Genomic DNA, 16,031 nt, shown 5'->3' with positions numbered 1-16,031 from the left:
CTGGAAGGTAGCACCCTCCTTTTAAAGCTTTGGAGACAAAAAGGTGAAATAACTTGTCTCAAGAGGTAGATGGGGACCTGGAATGGCACCTTGGGGGTCTGGACCCGGGGGGGGGGGGGCTATGCATGTCCCCACCTTCATGCCACACAAAGGACAAGTAACTCTCACCTGTTCTTCAGTGGTTTGCCCTTTAGGTTATCTTTTCCTAAGATCAGAAACCAGTGTTGGGCTGGAGAGGTGGCTCAGTGGGTAGAGAACTGGCTGCACAAGTTTGAGTTTGGATGCCCAGAACCCGCGTAAAGCTGGATTCGATAGTGTGCATGTCTGTAATCCTGGCACTCCTGAAGCGAGGTGGGGGATGAAGACAGGAGAGTCCCTGGAAGATCTCAGGTCAACTTCCAGGGGAAAGATGGTAGTGACCAAGAGACCTTGTGTTAAACAAGACAGAAGTCAAAGATGGACACCCAGGTTGTCCTCTAACTTTGACATGTGCACCATGGCAGATGTGTGCATACATGTGTGAGCATGGGTGCGCGCACACACACACATGCACACACACACACATATAAAGATAAGAAAAACACACACAAAATGCACTTGGGGTGTGCTCGAGTCCCTGGAGCCTTCTTGTGTAAATAAGACAACTTGGGCTGCTAACCAAAATATAACCAGAGTCAAGGTCAGTGAGACGGTGTGGAAGCACTGGTCAGAAGTAGCAAAGAGGTGGGGGGGGGGTGCGGGGGGAGTGATATGGCAAGCTGGTACAGAAATCAGATCAACTAAACATTTCCTAAGTCTGCGATCTCCTCCAGGCAGAGAAAATGTCATCTGACTCGAAAAGGGACCTCTACGCCCACCCAGCGCAGCCCTCCTCCTGCATCCTGACATGCCATCATTTAAAGTGTAGGCAAAGCATTAAATGAGGGAAGACATGTTCTCCAAATGCCAATGGTTCTCCTGAGGCTCCGTTAGGCTGGCTGTGAGCCTTGCCAGCAGCCCGGTCCCCTGTGTAAAGAGTACAGCTATCTAGATCTAGGCAGGCTGGGTAGCCAGCAGCCATGTTGCAGGGCTCTGCCACAGTGGTGGAAAGCCAGAACTGGACATTGTGGAGAGAAGTCCACTTTAGCCAAAAAAAAAAAAAAAAATCAGCTCCAGGCAATGAAGACTCTGCCCCTGATGGGCTATGATATCTATGATATCAAGGAATCGAAAGGGTCCACATGATTGACGGATGCTGCCTTCATCCTAGTCTCAAGGTTTCTGTTTCTCTTCTTGAGTAGATTCATAGGCAGAGCCCCCAGAAGGACCTCTATCATACATTCCCTAGTGTCTGCCAGGTTACCACTCTGCCCCAGCCCTACTCCCTGAACCCAGGTCTCAGTGTTTTGTTTAGAGACGAGTTCCTTGAAAGGGCCCCAGTCAGGGGCCATTGGTTAGTCTTGTATTATTGATACTGTCTCACCCGTGAGTGTGTTTCTGCTCTTACAAAATATAAAGTACCTGGAAAAGCAGAGTGTACCTGCCTGGCTTCTTGCTGCAAAGACCGTGTTGTCTTTATTAGGGTAGTGAGAGGCCTGTTCTGAAACACGCAGATGAGGATCATGGCAGATGGGCTGAGCTGTGTGTGTTTTCCAGCTCTCCACAGGAAGCTCTGCAACCATGCCAAGCTCTTTGGGGATGGCAGCATTGTGAATCACATCACCGTGTCCTGGCTGAAGGGCTTGGCTGACCCAAATAACCCATTAGCTTGATGCCTGTGATTCTGAGCTGGTTTTTCGAATCAAGTTCTGGGCTCTCTCTCAATGGTTTCATTTCAGGGAGGTTGGCACTGACATGGGCAGAGACACGACAAGGCACCAGAAAGATGTAATGATGACACTGTCACAGGCTGGCATTCAAAGCCCTTGCAGCCTTAGGGAAGAGGCCAGCTGGGTTTTGGTTCTCAGATTTCACTGTTTTCCTGGATGCTTTGCCCCATGACCTTTAAATGTCAGCCCCATGTGAGACCGCAAACCTCCCCATCTTCAAATCTGTGAGTCTACATACCCTTCGATGTATCTACTCATCCCACAGACACCTCTGGGCACCTGCTGTGTGCTGATGGACATGCATCAGTAAGAAAAATGGACGGCTGATCCAATCCACGGTGGAGGTGGCAGCTTCTGGTCCTCCAGATCCTTCCTGAGTAGAGGGTAGGGAGCCTGTCTTCATTTCTGGGCCAGTTTCTGGCCCGTTAATCCTGTGTGTGTGTGGGGGGGGTGGACAGGTGAACAAGAGATGATGGCAATATAAGATGGTTGCTAAAATAAAAATTACCATTTGCTCGTACTTCTTACAGGTGTCAAAACATCCTCTGTATAAATGACTTCATGTGATTCCTCACAAAGTCCCAGGTGAAGCAGCCGCCTAGCTCTGGGAGCAGGAAGGATGCTGAGGCTTGGAGAAATGTTGACCCGCCTACCCTGATGCAAGTCACGTGACTTTGGGCTCTAATGCTACATACTTTCTGTACCGCACAGGGATGTTTCCTTTTTGAAAAAAGAAAAATTAGAAGACTATATTACGCATATGGGTGTTTTTGCCTGCATGTATACAAGTGAACCATGTGCACACAGGATCCTCAGAAGCTGAAGAAGGTGCTAGGTCCCCTGGAATAGGAATTACATATGCTTATTATCTGCTGTGTAGGTTCTGAAAATCAGACCCAGGTCCTCTACAAAAATCAGTTTGAGCTTTTAAGCGCTGGTCCTTCTCTACAGCCCCACGAGTGTTTTTTTTTTTAATTGGGAGAGATAATGAACTAGGGGAGACCAGGGAAGAGAAAGCACCCTGGAGGCTGAAGCTGGAGCCGACATGATGACTATCTCATGTTTTTTTTGTTGTTGTTGTTGTTGTTTTTTGTTACTGTGATAGATAAAATATGCTGACAAAACCAACCAACTAACCAAACAAAAAGCAACTCGAGGGAGGGAGGGTGTATTTGAACTTACAGTTCCGGGCCACTACCCTGCATCATGACTGGGAAGACAACAGGGTAAGGAAGGCATGCAACTTGGGAGCAGGAGGCTGGGTAGTCACGTGGCATCTGCACTGGGGAAGCAGAAAGTGAACAGGAAGTGGGGATGGGCTCTAAGGCCTCAACTCTCATCCCACTTCTCCCACAAGGTTCTTCCACAACCTTCCCAAATGGCACCAGCAGCTGAGGACCATGTGTTCAAACCCATAAGCCTATGAAGAACGTTTCACAGTCAGAGCTTGGCAGTGAGCTCCTGACAGGAGAAGACCCCAGAGCAGGAAGTCCTGGGGAGGTCTGGAAGCAGGTCACTGGTCTGACCTGATAAGTTAAGAGTCATGGATCATGACATGGACTTGAGATGATCCAGTTTGTCCAGAGGTTCTTGACCTGGCTCCCCCTTGGGATTCTCTGGGCTTTCCTCAGAGACTTTTCTAGAAAGTCCTAGAACATCTTGACGGCCCCTTCTCAGTGCAATTTGATATTAAAAGGCAAATGCTCTCTGCAAACAGGACTGACTTCTAGAATGCCATCTAGGCCTTTGCCTCAACCTGCCTCTCACCTCTCCTCAACACCCTTGAAAAATGTGGACTGAAAGGCATTAGAAGCCAGCAGCTTGGTAGCCTGACTCTCGGCCCTGGTGCTGATGGCTTTGCTCTACCCTCTGTGAAGGTAGCATACGGACTCCCTCTGGGAGGCTGATGCAGATACTCGGGGATATTTCCTGCCACCAAGTGCCTAGTTGGTTTCTGACTCTTACCAAATGAGCCGGAGGATGCTTGGCAAATGTGCCAGCGTCTCTTTCACATGGGTGTTCCCCAACTTGATTGGAAATTCTTCGAGAACAGATCCAGTCTGATTCACCATCATGTTCTGTGCCTGGTGTGCTGTGTCCTTGTTCATCTTGCTGGCGAAGTGAAAACATACAAGATTTGACTCATTAGAATCTAAGCTCAAAGCCCTGCATGCTGCCACATGCCTGAATTTCCAGTACTGGAGATGCTGAGTTGGGAGTTGAGTCTGGGAGTTCAAGACCAGCCTTAGCAACATAATGAGGTCCTGTCCTGACAATTATCAATCAGTTGAACAAGAACCAGTGTTCGGATAGCTCAATACCATATATATTTTGTGAAGTACAATGCATGACATAAATATGAATAGAGAGAAAACAGAGATTGTCCCTACTTTGCATATTATTCTTCAGGGAGAAACTACTTTAGTTTTAATTTTAAAAACAAGTATTGTTGTTGTTTCTTTGTTGTTTTGGGGGTTTGTTTTGTTTTGTTTTGTTTTAGACAGGGTGTCTCACTGTGTAGCCCTGGCTGTCCTAGAACTCACTGTGTACACCAGGCTGGCCTCAAACTCATAGATCCATTTGTTTCTGTCTCCCCAGTGCTGGGATAAAGGGCATGCACCACCACAGCCAGCAAAATTCAAATTTTCTTTTATGTGTATCAAAATTTTACTTGCATGTGTATGTATGTGGGTATGTATGTGCATACCCTGTGGGTAGTGCCCTTGGAGGCCAGAGGAGGCTTTGAACCCCCTGGAACTAAATATGGACATTTACAAATTGCCATGTAGGTTTTAGGCACTGGACCCAGGTTCTCCAGATGAACAACAAGTACTCTTTTTTTAATTATTATATTTTATTTTATGTGTATATGTGCTTTGCCTGCCTGTATGTCTACGTACCACTCGTATGTCTGGTACCATCAGAGGCCAGAAGGTCCCCCGGAACTGGAGTTACGGTTGTGAGCCATCGTGTGTATTCTGGGAATCGAACCCTGATCCTCTAGAATGGCAGTGTGTATTCCTGACCATCAAGCCATCTCTCCAGCCCCAGGGGAAGCAGTGCTCTAAACTGCTGAACTCTCTCTTGACCCTCCATTCTAGTTTTAAAGAGTGCATTCTCTGCAGGCTGAAGTGTGAGTAGTATAAATCTGAAGACTTGGATTCAATCCCAGAACCTACCCTGAACACACACACACACACACACACACACACACACACACACACACACACACAAATAATCTGTAGAAGTATCTTGAAAGATACTTCTTTTAAGTGTTAACAATGTTAATAATAAGTAATAACCCATGATATTCAAAATTAAGAAAACAGTTAGTTTGTATTTTCAAGTTTTAAAAGGCAAATTATTAAAAAAAAAAAAAAAAAAAAAATAGCCTAAGTTTCTGTTTGCTTTGCTTTGTAACCACTTAAAAAGCAAAACCAAGTCAATGGGCCTGAGGCTGGGGTCTTCCATCCTGTCTCCCCCTAGTCTGAGGCAGGAAGCTGGAAAGCTCAAAATCTGCCTGGGTCACAGGGCTACAGAGAAAAGCCAAAGTGAAATCCTTGACTGTCTTTCTGGATATTTTCCCTGAAGAAATAATGTAAGAGATAAAGAAAATGCCACGTAAGTGAAGAGTTTTGCTTTGACTTCTGTGGTTAAAAACCAAACAGGGAACACACGAACGCTCCGTAAAAAGGAAATAGTTCGGTGATAAGATGCCGACGCATTGAGTATTACTCAATCTAAAATAATTGTGGGTCCTTAGAAACTTGGGATGAGGACATGTAAGCTCTTGTTAGGAACACAAATGTTAAATATATTCGTCTGTGTCTATTGGCAAGAAAAAAGCATGCAGCATAAATGTAATCTCTGAGGATAAAAACAAGACAGGAACCATGACAGTCTTTGACAAGAGGGGTTGAGGATGGCTTTCCTTCCCCTGTCAGCCTTCTCTACATTTCACAATTTTCACATTACCAAAACAACTTATGTTTTATTTGACAGACAGGCTGTAACTGACTCTACGGATGAGTCCTCGTCATGCTGCAGGGGTCGGGGTGGGGGATAATGTGTGATGAAGACGGTGCATGCTATAGATCTGCATCAAGTTTGATATTTTATAATAAAATTATGACTTTGGGGAAAAAAAGTAAACACGGTCTGGGGGTGTGGTTCAGTGGGTAGAGAGAGCTCACCTACCATGCTCTGAGCCCTGGGTCTGATCCCCAGCACAAACTGGGTGCTGTGGCACAAACGCCTATAACCTCAGCATTTGAGAAGTAGAGACAGAAGGATCAGAAGTTCGAGGACATCCTCAGATATGTATCAAATTCAAGGCTACTGGAATTAACATGAGATCCTGCAAAAAAATGGGGGGTGGGGAGGAGAAAGGAAGGAAGGAAGGAAGGAAGGAAGGAAGGAAGGAAGGAAGGAAAGAAGGAAGACAAATTGACTGGAGTCCCAGAAGCTGCTCACTTCCCAAGAGTTGTGCCAGCCACCCACCCTGGTCCTTGGCTTGGATTCCACTGGTAGCCTTTTCTTGTCTTGGTCTTCCTTCTACCGTTCTGCATCATGTATTATGGATTTCACTCACTTCCTGTCTCCCCTTCTACCAAATGTAACTCCTTAAGTATAGAGATTAGAGCCTGTTCTCTTGCCCAGTAGGTCTAATATGCTTGGCATGTTGCTACTTAGTATATATTTGTTGAATTGGTCTGTTGTAGATTTGAATACATGGGGGTTTGTTGGGAACACTGTTAAGAGGAAAAGAACAAGAAGAAGCAGAGGCCTGGATGCAGGAAATCCCTAGAGAGTAATAGAGTCCAGATCCAGGACCGAGGGATGTGGTATATTTGAGTCTGGTCAGAGGGGACATCGAAGCATCCCATGGTTGGATTTAATGGTGGGGCATGGGTAGCAGTTTCCAGACCATACTTCCCTCCTGGGAGGCAGGAGCTGCGGCCATTGCCTCAAGTTTCTCCTCAAATGTTAGATCCTTACTAACAGGGGGCTAGCGCTCAAAGAGACCCAAGCTGTCCACGGGAGGCGCTCATGAAACAGCGTGGACATGTCTTCTGTCACAAGGGATGATTTCAATCAGAACAGTGAGTTTTCAACTGATCACCAAAGGACCAAGACCTGAAGCCCTGGAACCCTCATTGTCAACAGTCATGAAAGTTATAAAATAAGAGTCTTGTTAGGTCACTAGACCCTCCTGAGAAGACTCGGATTCCAAATTAGCTTCCGGGATTTAGATAAAGGAAATGAAGGGCATGGAGGTAGGGAGGGACAGAGGAGCCAGGGAGCCAGTACCATGCTTTCTTGGAGCAGGTGTCTGCCAAAGCAACCTTGGTCAGGAATCATACCCCTGGAGGGAGGTGGTAATTAGCATTAACTAGGACCAGTGAGTCAGGGACCTTTGAAGGAGCATCTCTCCTCAACAAGCGTAGGTAATAGCCTTGTTTTTCTCCACACATTTTGCCCATAAACACGTTGTGTCTTCTCTTTGTAGGGGTGCTACAGATGCTCAGGGCTATCCCTCCCACCCCCCACCTACCCCCACCCCTGCCTGCTGTGGGCTTCAGTGTTCTGTGTTTGTCTTTACACGAACCGCACACTGGAAATATTGGTCAGGTCAACTCAAGAATATACCAGCCTGTCAACTACACCCTTTTTCTTTTCTTTCCAAAGTGAAAAAATTGGGTACCCTAAATCTGACCAGCTTCTAGGAGCCTAGGCTACCAGCCCCCAAACCTTGCCTAGTTACTCTCTACTTCCTGGAGTTAATCTTCTATTTTCCACCCCAACCCCCTAGTTCACTCAGCCACCAGCCAGAGAGCCCCTCCAGTCAGGGCAGGCTGAATAGGTGGGGGCTGAGTTTCACCCACCACTGTGTGTCACAACGGATGTTCAGTCCTTAGGATAGAATGTAACTGTCCAGAAATATCTTGGTTTGTTCTTCTGTGTTGACTATTCGGGGGAGCAAATGCTTCTTGAACATTTGAATGTTCAGGAAGCTAAAAGGACGTCAGAGTGGGCTGGGAGGGACATCCCTAAGCAAAGGGGTGGCACGTCACTCATGGGGACCAAAAGGAAGACATCCGATTTTATTTTTATAATGGGAATTACTGACTTGAGTGTTCATAACTGACTCACCAAAAGTTCACCTTGCTTCCTTTGCCTGGGCCTCCACGGTGGGGCTAAGTCCCTATGGTGTGACTTGGCTGTTTGGGTGTGGTGATTAAGTCGGAGTGTAGGCTTCGTTGTCACCACAGCATTGTGATGCGTGGCCATGGATGAAGAAAACAGAGAGCCATGTTTGATAAACCACTTCCAAGCTGATGTTCAAACCAGAAGCCCATCCAGGAGTTTGCTCGGAAGGCCGAGGAATGGGCCCCACCACATGGAAGGCTCTTCCAAAAGATACATCAAACACCAAGAGTCTGAGCTCTCTTTCATCCCTGCCTAGTTCCCCTGCATCTACTTGTACGAGGCTAGGGATCTGCCCTCCTCCGGTCACCAGTAATGGCTTGCAGTCTTGTTCCCAGGCTGTCTCTTTGACATGACCACCCTGGCCTGGCTGTTGGCCACATCCCCAGGTGCAGTCAGGGTAAGGGCTGTGTCAGAGCTGCCTGCCATCTGTTAATGCATTTTATTTTATTTTATTTTTGGATTCGAGGTGATGGATGAGTCACCTGTTTCTCCTGCTGTTCTTGCTGCTGCCGAGGATGATGGAGTTATCAGCTTTACTGGAAGATACGCTGGGGTCACGAATCCTCTGCTAAGTCTGTGTCCCTCATGAACAGTCTCCCCAGTACTGCCACTGGAAAGGTGGAGGTGATGTGTCTGGCAGTGGCAGGAACAGGACAAAGACACAGGAGGACATAGTGTGACCCCTCCCCCTACTCTGGGCCTGTCACAGATACAGCTGAGCCACTGACCAACCTCAGAAGGAGTGTTGAGTTGTGGGTTTGTACTCTCTTGCTAGCAGTCTCTTGGGGTATCTTAGTTAGGGTTTCGTTGTTGTGAAGAGACACCATGACCAAGGCAACTCTTATAAAGAAAAACATTTGATTGGGACTGGCTTATAGTTTCAGAGGTTTCAGTCCATTATCATCATGGTGGGAAGCATGGCAGCATCTGGGCAGACACAATGCTGGAGAAGGAGCTGAGAGTTCTACATCTTGATCTGAAGGCAGCCAGAGGAGACTGTCTTCTGCAGGCAACCAGAAGAAAGTTCTCTTCCACACTGGGTAGAGGTCTGAACATAGGAGGCCTCAACGACCCCCTACACAGTGACACACTTCCTCAAACAAGGCCACGCCTCCTTCAACAAGGCCACACCTCCTAATAGTGCCACTCCCTATGGCCACACATTCAAACCACCACATGGAGGTTGTTCATGCCAACCACTATGTTGTCCTAGGGGAGACACCTCAGATGACTATTGATTAGTTCAACAAATGATGAAGGTCTCTGACCACACAAACCAAGTGAGGACAGCCAGCCAAAGGCCACCAAGATGAATGTGCAACTGGGCAGGTCCCATTAAACCATAGCATCCCTGATGCCACAGGGGAGTTGGAGGGAACTCTTCCCCAGCTCCATGCAATGTCTGAAACAGAGGTACTTCTGAGGGAGCCTCCACAGTGGGCATCTGAGTGTGTGTGTGTGTGTGTGTGTGTGTGTGTGTGTGTGTGTGTGTGTAGCCTTGGCTGCAATGGCCTGCAGGATACACGGTTTCCCAGGGAGACACCTGAAGATGAGACTCCTGTGTCTCTCTGCGCACTCCTGTCTGGTGGCTCAGGTCTTAGGCTAAAACATAAGATATCCGTCTCCACACAGTGCTTCACACAAATCAGCTTTTATTGTTCGTATCATTATCTTTCGTCCAAGAAGAAGAAAGGAGAGGCTATTATTACGATGGCTCCAATCTAGCTTTAATCACGTCTCCTCCAAGATCCTAAAATGTTCCTATGCTTCATGCCTCTCCCTTTGTTCCCCGCCACCCCCAAATCCTCAGCCAAATAGCAGCAGCAAACCCCTAAATCCAGGAGTTTCTCACTCCACTAAGCGTGCTCTATTTCTCGCTGGAGCATTCTAAAGCTTCGAATCACCAAGCTGTGGGTGGGTGGGATTTTATTCTTACCATGGAGTAGGTGTGATTTTTTTTTATAGGCTCCTAGATCAGGGGCTGAATTGTACACTTGCGGGTAAGTGGGATGCCTGTATGGGAGGGTCTAGGCCTAAGCCACCAGTCCCTTCTGCTGTGGTCATTGGGTAGACGACGTGGCCAGCTACATGGGCCTGCCCACATCAAAGCCAAGTCCCAGCTGATGTTTCCCATCAAAGGAGCTGCTAACCTAGGCAGGATGGTAAATCTTGCAAATGTTCAGGAATATCCTAGTCCAGAGTGATCTGTGTGGCGTGGGAGGTGTCTGGGTTAGGATGATTCTGTTCAGAGTAATCATTGCTGTCACCAAGGGATAATGTGCTAGAAGGAACACCTGTAACTGCTGGTGTTGTCCCATGCACAAGATGCCCCTGTTGCTGAGGTAGTGACACTCTGAGATGCTCCAACAACTCCTAAACCCTGCCTTGTCTGTGAACTGAGGGTGTGGGGGCATGTACCAGTCAGTACCCGGGACATGTGGTGCTTAGGCTCCAAGGGGGACAAAGTGCCCAGAAGGTCTCAGTGTTCCTGACTCCAAATGGGGATTTGGCCGTCAAGGGATGCAGATGACTTGTGGGTGTCTGGCTGAACCTGCAATACGAGAGAGCTTTGGCAAATGATCTGTATCCCCAGAAAAACAAGACTCTACAGTGCTTGTGACAGCTCTGGCTAAGGCAGATAGGGGCATTCCATGCCAGTCAGCCAGCTGCACAGCATGGTCTCAACAGGGGCACGGGAAAGAAACCCCAATGAGCCTTCCTTCTCCTACGGAGGACCTGATGCCCACTTTGGGGCACTGACCTTCCACGTTTGACATGGTTGAGAGAGACGCTGAGACTGGGGGATAAAACAATTTACCTGTGCCCAAGTAGGCCAAGGGGTTGTTAGTACAAACTCGTATAGTCGTGTAGCTGTGTGCATCTTAAAAACAGGGTGCTGCATATATTACTTCCACTTTGGAAGGATTCTGCACATAGACAGGTACTACCAATAAGCTCCAACTGTCAGTCCACTCTTTTGAGTCTACACTTTTGTAGCCCTGGCTAGTCCGTGGCTATAGAGGCTAGCTACATGGTTGTATGGGCTAACTCTAGGACATTTCACAAATGTTTCTGCTGGGGGATTTGTGACAGCAGAAGATAGTTCTGCCCTTTGCTGCCACCTCATACCAACAGGATCCGCAGGCATCTCTGCTGGTGCAGCTCAGGAGGAAGGCTGCGCCCAGGATCGACAGCCTGTCTCTCACAATATTGCAAGAACTACCAATGTCAGTGCGGTGATTCCTAAACCCTGGTTATTTACTAGACTAGAATCCTCTCTGGGAAGAGTTTAATCTGGTGTCGAGTACAGAAAGGCAAAGTGTTGGCTTTGAGAGATCCGGAGTTCACTGCACTGACAGAAGATTCCGGAAGGAGCCAACGGTGGAAAGAAGATATCCTGGCCACAGCCACAGTCTAGGGATGGATGTAGAACTTCCCTGTGGCTGCATTAGAGAATGTGGGGCTACTAGGGAGTTTTCCAGAGGGCTCTTCCCATGTGTAAATTCATCCGTCTCTACAAACATTCTATACGGACAAGGCCCTAGGGTCTTCCCTGCACTGGGCTAGTGTGGCACTTGAAACCAAGGTTGTGTTGGAAGCTTCAGGCTGCCCAACATTCTCTTTGCTCAAAGACCTGGGGCCCCAGCCTGGTGCAGATGGCTCAGGGCCACCCCTCCCCCTCCTCCTGAGAGATGCCCAGCACGGATTTATGGAGGATGCCGCACTCCTGCAGGGACTTGGTGAGGTCAGAGAAACGTCTCCTGGGCACCTCCATCGTTTCAATGCTGCAGTGTTGGTAGGTAGCTTTGTTTTTCTGCTCGGCCACCTCGAGGACAGTCTGGAGGTCGTCACTGGGCCTGAAGTAGCGCACGAACCTTTGGCCTGAGGGTGACCTGACAGCCAGCAGCAGCCTTGGCTCTTCGTCCGATGGCTCCTCCATGTTTGAGGCCCTGGAGGAACTCTGTCTTTTGGTTCGGATGATGAATTTCTTCTCTAAGGCACAGACTTGTGTTCTGGAGTCTTCCTGGCTTGACTTCACAGAGGCGCAGGCTTCCTCTTGGTGAAGGGCCTGGACGCTGCTCAGCTGCAGGGAACTGGTCTTGCTGGCCACAGTGTCCACAGCCCCATCCTCTAAGCTCTTTCTGTTGATGGATGGGAGGACTGGGTACCGATTGAGGGATGAAGCGGTCCCTATGGGTGCCTGCGGCAGCAGCTCCGGCATCTCATCAGGAGCTCCCTGAGATGGAGAGACAGTTGCACAGACTCCTGGTTTCTGGTTGCTTGGCGACCCGGAGGAACGTGGTGGAGGTGAGGAGGATAGTACACTGGGGGAGGCATCCCCCATGCCTTGTGGTCTGTGCAAATTCGGCCGCTTCCGGCCCTTGGCAGACTTGGGCCTGATGACGTGCATCCTGAGTGAGCTGGGCTGCCAGGTGAAGCTGTCAGCTGCGGTGCTGACCACAGTGCTGCGTTCAGGTGGTGCAAAGTTCACAGGGGCTTCTATGGCCATTGCTTCTCAGGACCCCTAAGGAAGCAGGCAGAAACAGAGAAGGTTAAGCTTCCGGAGACACCGGGGCTCATTCTTCTGCCATGTGCTGGGAGAGTAAGCATCCCTGGACCAGAGTGTGGGACCTATCTCTAGTTTTCTGACATAGGGGAACAGCCATGACTCATCCATTACAGGCACTTGGAACACACATCAGTGATCCCGAGTCCTAGAACTTAAATTCTTAAAGTGAGTAGAAACCACAGGTCTATAGATATTTTCAATGACTGGTGAGTCTACGAAGAAAAGAAAGGCCAGTGCTCACTCTCGTGGAGAAGGGCCTGCATGCAGAAAGACCAGTCTGAGAAGGAATGAGCCATGTGACAAGCCAGAGTCAGGGTCAGACAACTTTCACCGTGAATGGATTTGTTTGCAACGACTGAGTTCTGACTGCTGCTCTGGGACATAACCAGCATGGTCACACACTCAAGAGAGTGCACTGTGCTCTGGTAAAATCTGATTGAGCCCAACCCAAAAAAAAGTGTCCAGGGGACAGAAGGGCCCTGGGGAAGTCCTACAACAGGCAGGATGTACTGGGCTCCAGAGTCCTTGCTGGCTCCCAGGGAAGGAAGCTCCCTTGGGGAGTGACCAACACAGACCTCAGAGGCAGAGACAGGAGTGTCAGAAACAGACTGTGTTTGCTCAGAGAGGGGAAGGTAACCCTGGTAAGACTCTCTGCAGGGCAACCAGGCTCAGCTCCACTCAACAGCAGGTGACTCCTCCAGACAAGGGACACTGTCTGCCTTGATATCATTCACTATTGACATGCCAACCTCTGGGATTCCCATCGCCCCCTGTCATGGGCCTCCCTCTGCCCTGCTCCCCTGGCTGCCTGCACTTTGCCCTTACACACAGGTCACGTGGAACATGGCTCCCCAGGTTGGTCATGGTTGAGAGGACAGGGACTGCTCTGATCACCTGCTAGAACTCACAGGACTTGCTCAGGTTCTGGACAAGGAGTCCACAAGCCTCCACATGAAGACCTAGAGAGCATCTATTTTGACTTGTCTGTCTGTACTGTCCGTAGACATCAGGCAGCTCTGTGTCTGCAGGACAGTCCTGGGCAGGAGCAAATGGATGGCTGTGACCTCGAGTTGGTTGTCGGCCTGCCTTGTGTGTTTCTGTTATTCTAGGTCAATGTTGTGTGCCTGTTGCTCTTCAATGGGCGATGGTAGCTTCTGACCCTGCAATATGACGTCATCCACAGGAGACCCTGCTGGAATTATAGGTGAGCTGACACACTCACTGGGTATTTATATGGATTGTGGGGATCCAAATTCTGGTCCTCAGGCAAGTTCTATACCCACTGAACCGTCACCTCAGCCCCTGTTCACGGGTTAAAAGGCTCTGTGACTGTCTCTATACAATCAAACCTTTCTCCACTCTCTCCCTCTCTGTTCCATGCCCAATCTGGCTGCAGGCAGTTCAGAAACTTCTTCCTGAGGAAAAAAAAGTTTTGACGCCAGAAATGCCTGCCCATTTCCTTGTTCATTTATTTTCTGATCAACTATAAAGAATATTTTTTCCCCTATGAGTTTTCTCGTTCCGAGTGGCAGGAGAAAGCCATAGCTGTCCAGCTGAGTGAAGATAACCATCCAGCTAAGCTTCCATCCTTCTCACTTGGGAATGGCTATCAATTTGCCACAGCTTCTACAGAATTATCACAGGCTTGGCTTCCAACACCCACACATGCCTGGGGAAGGTTTGGCTGTCAGGAAGTTTAGTAACTTAGAAACCTCTCCCTAACAACTTTGATGAGAAAAGTCATGTGTTCTCCCAGGCACTCTGCTGGGTTATTTTTAACAGTCAAACTTGAGTGTGTGCGTGTAAGTTGTACCTTTTGGTACTCTATATAATTAGCCGTGTTCAGGGGGTGTCATATTCAAGACACCCTGGTCATAAGATAACATGACTTCGAGCTATCTCAAGAGAAAAAAAAAAAAACCTCAATTATGACTAATTCGCATGAACCCACTCATGGCTATTTAGAGCCTAACACCTCCTTCAGGTAAAGCCGTTACACCCAACCTGCTTTTATAACCCACCGCCTCCTCCCAGCACAGAGACCATCTGTTACACCGAGGGAACACCAGCTCCAACCCCCACCCAGAACAAGGGCAGGAAACAGGTGTTTGGAGAACTGCATCCATGGTGCCTTCATAGACACACCCCGAGTCCCAAACCCTGCCTTTGCCCTCAGTCCAGGCTCCCGCGACTGCATAATCCCTGCCTGGCTCATTTCACCACCTCTAGGGCCTGGCAGACACTCAACCACAAAGTGATTTGACAGCATCTAGGCGTAGGCATCCATCGCGCTGCCAGGCAAGTGGCCTGTTTACTTAAACACAATAGCTAGGAGGACTACGCCTGCTAGGAAGCAGGCAACCAAACGCTGGCCACCATTTCCAAGACGTTGCCAGAAGGGCAGGTGCCCATTCCTTAGGATTATCACCGCACGAACAGGAAGGAAGGGACATTGGGTAGAAATGAAATCAAGACTCCCGTTGTTTTTCCAATGGTGCCCACAAGCCTCCACGGGGGTCAGACCATGGTACTTTACAGCCCAAATCTAAGCCTACAGCGAAAGCAGTGAACTACAACCTCCTACGAACCATCTGCTGGCATATACCGCGACACGTACACGTGCATTGGTCTTTTAAAATTGTTTATCAGCTACTAACACCCACTGCCGCCACCCCATAGTCCCTAGCCTGGTTTACAAAATTAAAACTCTGTAAAGGAACCAACAGGGGGATGGAGGGGGGGTGGGGGAATCGAAACCATTCACTGCACTACCCCAAACCAGAGATTAGAATGTGGGAAACCGCAAGCCACCAAGAGAGCGAAGCTTTACGAAGAGAACCAGGGTTGATTCCAGGATAGAAGGGCGGGTGAGGGGGTTGGGGAGAGGCCTCTATTATTTCCGAGGTCTGGCAGACCTGTAGGCAAAGCTTCCAGTGCGGAAGGAGGAGTGTCTGGGAATGGCAGAAGTGCGGAAGGAGGAGTGTCTGGGAATGGCAGAAAGGGCTGGAACATGAATGCAGACCTGGGTAAAGGGCACGGAGCTGTGGGAGGATCCCTGCAGCTCCTGCCTCTGCACATGACACGGACTCCCTTTTCTCTCTTTGGATCTGAGTCCAGGGACTGGCTTGTAGACGCCCCTCTCAGGAGACCCCTTGGCTGCTGCAGACTCAGGCTCCAGCCAGGTTGGCTCTGCCCCTGGGGAAGGTCGCTCAAAAGTCCTGGCTCTCAGTTTCTGGGGACCCACAAAGGGGGCCTCTCACCTCGCAGCTCAGCTCCATCCGCCTCCTGTGCCTGGCTGCGACCAGCTGGTAAACAGCCCCGTCTCCCTGGCAACCGCCAAGGGGTGGGGGGCCACGTGCTTCCGGTGGGACCGGAACCTGCCTGACCTGGACCGCAAGCTGAATTGGACTATCTTGGGCACGGAGGACGGAAGGCTGAGGGCT

The 16,031-nt window shown here is 49.1% G+C and overlaps 1 protein-coding gene across 2 annotated transcripts; it reads right to left on the bottom strand.

Annotated features, from left to right (window-relative positions):
• Nucleotides 1-9,653: 9,653 nt before the first annotated feature.
• Ubxn10 (UBX domain protein 10) lies at nt 9,654-15,971 on the bottom strand. 2 transcript variants are annotated; one of them, XM_034503804.2, is made up of 2 exons: nt 15,849-15,971; nt 9,654-12,543 (listed from the first exon to the last, which is right to left on the bottom strand). In XM_034503804.2, exon 2 carries the CDS (start codon nt 12,526-12,528, stop codon nt 11,680-11,682), a length of 849 nt encoding a protein of 282 aa, XP_034359695.1. In that variant the 5' UTR covers nt 12,529-12,543; nt 15,849-15,971; the 3' UTR covers nt 9,654-11,679. The 2 variants fall into 2 exon arrangements, with proteins under 2 accessions (XP_034359695.1, XP_076790003.1); XM_076933888.1 differs by lacking the exon at nt 15,849-15,971 and adding an exon at nt 15,611-15,750.
• Between the last annotated feature and the right edge of the window lie 60 nt (nt 15,972-16,031).

This window comes from Arvicanthis niloticus, chromosome 5 (assembly GCF_011762505.2).
Source record: "Arvicanthis niloticus isolate mArvNil1 chromosome 5, mArvNil1.pat.X, whole genome shotgun sequence".
NCBI classification, from domain to species: domain Eukaryota; kingdom Metazoa; phylum Chordata; class Mammalia; order Rodentia; family Muridae; genus Arvicanthis; species Arvicanthis niloticus.
Note: the sequence above shows the minus strand (reverse complement) of the source record. Positions and strands in the feature narration are given on the sequence as shown.

What these genes read in the sequence shown, in the direction of transcription:
- Ubxn10 (XM_034503804.2), bottom strand. Translation starts at nt 12,528, where the DNA reads ATGGCCATAGAAGCCCCTGTGAACTTTGCACCACCTGAACGCAGCACT.